General features: G+C 37.1%; 1 protein-coding gene across 1 annotated transcript; it reads right to left on the bottom strand.

Moving 5' to 3' along the window:
• Positions 1-318: 318 nt before the first annotated feature.
• LOC307169946 (uncharacterized protein) lies at positions 319-6205 on the bottom strand. The gene is made up of 6 exons (XM_079890830.1): positions 6102-6205; positions 3600-3920; positions 3058-3387; positions 2667-2786; positions 2503-2543; positions 319-2290 (listed from the first exon to the last, which is right to left on the bottom strand). The coding sequence occupies exons 1-6, from the start codon at positions 6148-6150 to the stop codon at positions 2225-2227; spliced, it is 927 nt and encodes a 308-aa protein (XP_079746956.1). The 5' UTR covers positions 6151-6205; the 3' UTR covers positions 319-2224.
• Positions 6206-6600: the final 395 nt, after the last annotated feature.

The raw sequence follows: 6600 nt of genomic DNA, 5'->3' as shown, positions 1-6600 counted from the left end.
TTCAAAATCAGCACAGACTGTAACATTTATTCACATCCCTTTATCAAAAGTAATTCATGTCAATAAAAATGATAAACTAAATCAAAACAAAATATGTTTCCTGGACAGGGTTTAATTTAAGACAGGAGTAGGCCTTAATCTAAAATAGTTAATCATGTATAAAAAATGGCTTTCTGTAACACAGATTAAGTACAGATTATTACACCTGGAGAATGGAGTCCTGAACTAAAATAAACCAGATTCATTCAAATCCAACTGTGCTAATCTGAATTAGCATGACACAGGTTGCCTATAAATCATGGAATGAACAACACAATGGTAAATAAAATATCACTTTATTTCACCCAATTCGGCCCTGTGCAAAACCTGATGGGAGGTGAAAGTCCCGTATGACTGGGTTACTAGATTGAAACATATTACAAAATGAAAACATCAAGAGAAGTCAAAGAGTGACCATTTTAATTCAGTAACATGGACCAATCACATTTGAACTAGAAACCCGATACAATAGTGTGAAAACAAAATGAAATGTTTATATAAAGTGAACAGCATAAAAAAATAATACCTCCTCCTGTATATATAATATATATAGAGTATATAAATCTGCCTCCTGGTAGGTTTAATTTAATCTTCCTCTAGGAAATATATCTTATTAAAACTCTGGACTAAACTAAATCTAGGACTAAAGCCATGACAGAGGAAGCAGATTTCTGTTAATCTAATTGAAAGGGCCATTTTGGTCTAGGACTATAGGCTTAATCTCAGTCCCAAAACTGACTGAATCTCAGTCAGAAACCGCCTCAAAGAGTGCAAAAGTGGCAGACAATCTTTCAAAAACTTGAACAAAGTGCAGATAATTTAAAACGGAAAATAGTATTAAAACAAACTTTGTGGAGAAAAAAAAGTGAGGAAGAAGGCTGAATGCTACAAGCAGATTATTTGTGACTTAAATATAAAGTAGGAAAAAGATCCAGCAATGAAGTTGAAGATAAGCAGCACCTAGTGGTTCACCCCAGAAACATTCAACCTCCAGAAGATCTGCTGAAATATTAAACAGCTGAAGGCAAACCTCCACCACAAAGCGCTTTGGTCGATCGGATCACAAGTGGACGATGCTAAATACAGGTGTAAACGGGGTCTAAAACGTTTTGAGCTTGTCCACTTTCGACCACTTCCAGAGGTAGACGAAAACACATTCAACGGGATTGCTTTGTGTAGACGAACAGCCACAAAAGACCGTCTACTCCACATCTTCTGACCTAATGCGTAAACATTATGGGAATGGGAAGATGAAAACGTACCAAGCACAATGTTCGCTCACTATTCCTGATTTCTAACACACACTCACAGCGTTCGGCTGGTCTTGCATCTATCAGAGCAGAAACTAAAGTTGATGCTCTCCGTGTGTTTTGTTGTTTTTGATCTCCGGTCACATTCATATGTAAATTGCACGATTTTGTCAATTAGATCAAAAGATCTGGAAAAAAAACCCATACATTTACCCGCCCATAGACCCTCCCCTCTAAGAAAGCAGTCATGAAAATATTTTAAGGCTTATGAAGATTAGGCCTAATGACAAATAAAGGTGACATGAAAACATAAACGACTAGAAAAAAAGACTGCTAGATTATGATGCATCAATGTTATAGAAAAAGAAACATCTAAAAGGAATAGCTGTTGAGATAAAGCTGAATAGTTCATGATCTCAGGTAAACTGAAGCCCGTTCTCTGACATCCTATGAGATTAATAATCAGATATCCTAGGAACATAACATAAACGTAACTCTGGATTCTGCTCTTCCCTTAACAACAACACTGATACACGGGCAACTAAAGCACTCGTGTTCATGTTCTCATTATAATGCTATATACTATATGAAATATTGGCACTGCACATATTTCATGATCAAAGTGATTTTCCCTTTCAAATCCAGTTTCACATTATTTCGCCGGTCTGGAAGGAGTGATGATAACGCTATAACCAGACCTCAGGAACCACCCAAAATGCTGCAATAACCAATCAGATAAAATATTTAAAAAAAGCATTTTTTAAAGTCAGGCGATCGTTTTCATGATAGGTCGTCGCTGTCATGAATGAGTACTCTTGCCCATCCGTAAAATCAATGTGACTGCAAAGGATTTCATGGAGTTGCAGCTCAAAAACACAAGCCTTTAGGGACTTTTAGAGACTTATAAAAGTAGAAATATGTTTTTGCCAATTCACTTATTCATCATCTTCAATCATTACATTATCTTCAGACTGCTCCTGTAGGTCTTGTAATTCCTCCTCCTGTAAGAAATCAACAAATCACAGAAGGTAAAGAATGACAAATGAATAGAGTTATTTACAGCCACAGAAACTAAAAAAAACAGCACATCTGTCGTTTGAAATGTTTATTTCCCATCGCAATGATTTTTTGTTTTCAGTAAAAGTGCAATAAAACAGATCTCAATATTATGTTACGTTAGAGATTTTTACAAAGATACACAACAGTAACTTACGTCTCCATCCTGAACGTTTTGCAGGAATTTCGCCATGTCTACTTTGAAAAATAACACACCCACACACACACACACACACACACACACACACACACACACACATTAATATAAATCTTACAATAAAGATGTTTTCTCTAATTAGAATATCTGTAGGAGATTCTTACCACTTCTAGAGTTCCTGTGGCGATAGTAAATCACACCAGCAACAGCAAAAGCTCCAGACACCAGAACAGCAACACATATTACTGCTATGGCTCCTAGAGACAGACCTGAACCTGGATCAGCTAAAGACAGACAGACATTAGTGTGAGTAAATCTGTCAGACTGACCTATAACAAACACAATGAAATCACATGTGAATCTCATTCAGTTTAAAGCATAAAGAACATTCAGTTTAAAGTAGATCACGGTTTTATACAGTGATGCCAAAAGTACCACTGATTCAGTAAAAAGCCATCAAAATAATAAAATAAAAGATGTAACGATGCCATGCCAACTTTATTTATATTACACTGTAAGAGTGTTTTTCCTTCCAAATGCCTAAATGATACTCACCAGTGACAGTAACACTGAAGCTCGTGTTCCTCCTGATACTGAAGCTGCTGGTGCTGATGTTGATCTGTAGTGTATATTCTCCAGAGTCTGTGTTTCTGGTGTTTGTGATGATCAGAGATCCAAACGGATCCAGCTTCAGTCTGTCTCTGAATCTCTCATTACACTGAACATCTGTACAGATCTGACTGTGATCTCCACTCACGATGAGTGTGTCATTAAAATACCACGTCAATGAATTATTTGTTTTTTTTCCTTCAGGACTCTCTAAAGTAACAGATTCTCCCTCATTCACTGTCTTTCTCTTCACTTCATCTCGTTCAGCAGAAACACCTGAAACACAAACCAACAGTACCAGACAAATATTTTAGGCTTTCTTGACTGTCAAGTGTGTAAAGCAATGTTTATCCTCATTTACAAACACAATTTTTTGTGTTTATTTTACATCTAATTCTGTGCATTTTGTAAACCAGCGTGGATGAATACATTAATGATGTGATTTAAAAACATATAACCTGCTTTTTAAACATTCACTAATGACTCACCACGAACAGCAACAATGAATCTCTTTCCACTGCTGCTGCTACTGAACTTTAGATGATAATCTCCAGCATGTTCAGTTGTGATGTTCATGATGGTCAGAGATCCAGTCTGATGATCCAGCTTCAGTCTGCCTCTGAATCTCTCAGTATCTTCATTACACTGAACATCTGTACAGGTCTCACTGCGATTTCCACTGATTCGAGCGATGAGAATGTCATAATAATACCATCTAATTCTGACTCCTTGGTTTATTATAATATTAGTGTATAGAGTGACTGAATCTCCCTCCATCACTGACACTTCATCTGTGCCATCAGACGCACCTGGAGAAGAAATGAACAGTTAATCAAATCTCTTTTTAGATCGAAAGACAAAAAAAAAAAAAAAAAGGTTCACCATTGCCATGCTCCTATTCTATAAAAACTGTTGTATTCTTTTTGCTGGTGGGATTCTCTCTGAAATTGGTCTGAGATCCTCCGGCCGTGATTAAAGCATATTCGAAGGCATTGTCTGGAGTCTGTCTAGTTAATGTTAGTGGAACACTAGAGACCTTATTCCCAAGTGCTAGTGTTCGTAGGGGTCACGACGTTGACCGACTCAGCCGACATCGATTAGGAGACGAAGCAGGTAAACTTAAGTCAGGTGCGTATTAGTCTCAGCCTCAGACGTCACGCCCACGGAACGTTGGCTAAACGTCTGATGCATATGGTACACTTAACTGGAAACACTTCAGGAATGTCGAAGTCGTCATCTGATTGGTTGAATTTGATCGGATTTCCGGGGGGCGCGAGTGTCGCGTTTATTTTCGGTCCGCCGGGAAACAAAGCACAGACGTGTGATTGCGGAAGAAAAACTGTTGTGTTTACATGAGTGACAATGAGCATTTATCAAGATCAGCTAAACGTAGGATTCTCAAAAGTATGCGAGGTTCACGGCATAGACTCTTTAAGAGATGTCCAGGAGTTTTGTTTGAGGCACTTAGTGGAGACAAAAAGAGATATTTTAGCCTGTTTGCCGACGGGATTTGGGAAGAGTATTATTTTCCAAGCCTGGCCGACCCTTTGTCAGCATTTAGAAGGATTCCCAGGCATCCAGCAGATCCAATTTTACTAGTTGTGTGTCCCCTCCTATCTATTATGGAAGATCAAGTGAAGTACCTAACTGAGAAGGGGATATCAGCCGCGTTTGCGGGCAAACATGAAACAACAGACGCTGACGCTTGTTTTCTTCTCCTTCTTTGATTTTCTATGCTGACTGACTTGTTGCACGCCGGTCTGTTGTTGTGGGGACATTTCCACGCCCCGAAACGTGACGCTGAACGAAACGAACTGTAATTGGTTGTTTGACATGTCGGTCAAACGGCCTTATGGGCGGGCCTTGGCCAAAGAAAGCTGCTATGAATTCCAGACCTTCAGCCGTCAGTCTGAAGGTCCGGCTACGCGAGACTAGGTGCGTATGGGAAAATCTACCACTATATAATGCCTTCAGGTATGAATGCATTTGTAGGACCTGCCAATGTCAGTTGTATATAGGGTGACCATGCGTTCTCTTTCTTCCCGGACATGTTTAAGCTTGTGTTTTCCTGTTGATGGTTTTTCTACAGGCACTCTCTGTGTAGCACCAATAATAACAAGAAGAAGAAAAAGAAGACTCTCTGGTTAATTAGTTTACTTCAGCACATGTGTGCCCTATTGATGAGGCTCCAGTCAAGTAGGCGTGACTGACAGATTACCAGGATATATATTTCCAATATATTATCGATTACACACACACACTATATGAATGAATGAAGCAATGTTTATTTTACTGTGATTTATTTATTTTCTCAAATTTCTCAGTGATTTATTTATCTGCACTCAAAAAGTTTTGTTTTTCTTTTTGCAATGGGATGTTTTCTACAGTATATGTTTAACATCAGTTTAGAAATACATCTCACCTTATAACAAATGTGGAAACAAAAATAGCTATAAATAAAAATGAATGCATACAGTCACATCTTTGTTTATCTTTGTTTAGTTCAATCCTTCTCTTTAATTTATAATTAGCATCAAACAAACAATACAATTCTTGTTCACAGTAATACAAACCAGTGGTGTAACGTGTGAGTAAATGTAATTAGTTACTGTACTAAGGTATATTTTTGACTGATCAGAGATATTAGCAACTTTTACTCTCTACTTTACTACATTTTTGAACGAGTATGTTCTCTTTACTCAGCAATTTCTGTGATGAGTAATGCAGGTACTCTGATTTTCAGTTTACCTTCAGCAAGTATGAAAACACTAGGGAAACTAAGCCAAAACCCGGGGAAAAGAGGACGTTTGTTCACCCTAGTTGACAGTTGTACAGCTATTTTAGAGCTTTTCGAAATTATATTTCAAGTTTCATTCAGCAAAGGCAGGTGAGCCGGTTTACCGGCAGGTAAACGAGTCTAAAACTATTTAACGTTAGTCATTTTTATAAATCGTTGACAGGAATATGAATGAAACAAGTAAGTGTCTTACCGGGAACGAGGAATAAAAACGCAACCAACAAACTAATGATTTTAAGCATGTCTTCTTCTTCTTCTTCTTCTTCTTCTTCTTTCTTTTAATGGCGGTTGGCAAACAACTTTTAAGTGTGCATTACCGCCACCTTCTGATATGGAGTGTGGATCACAATAGCCTTTTCTGTCACTACCCTTTAAATAAATAAATAAATAAATACATACATACATAAATAAACCAATAAATAAATAAATACATACATAAATAAACCAATAAATAACTTCATAAATATCTAATAACATTATTAATATTCATACATTATCATTATTATTAAATATAACTTTCTAAGACAACTAAACTCATATCCTTCTAATAAGCCCTGTTTTATTCAAAAACACAAATATCGCTCTATACCCTACATGCCCTGAATTCATTTGTAATATTTCCTTCATTTCAAATCTATTTTTTTATTTTCTAAACCAGTCTTTCAGCCTCATCCTTTCTTCCTTATACCTAT

The sequence above is a fragment of the Squalius cephalus genome (assembly GCF_949319135.1).
Source record: "Squalius cephalus genome assembly, chromosome: 13".
In the NCBI taxonomy this organism is placed as follows: domain Eukaryota; kingdom Metazoa; phylum Chordata; class Actinopteri; order Cypriniformes; family Leuciscidae; genus Squalius; species Squalius cephalus.
The sequence above is the reverse complement of the archived record's forward strand: the minus strand, read 5'-3'. Positions and strand labels throughout refer to the sequence as shown.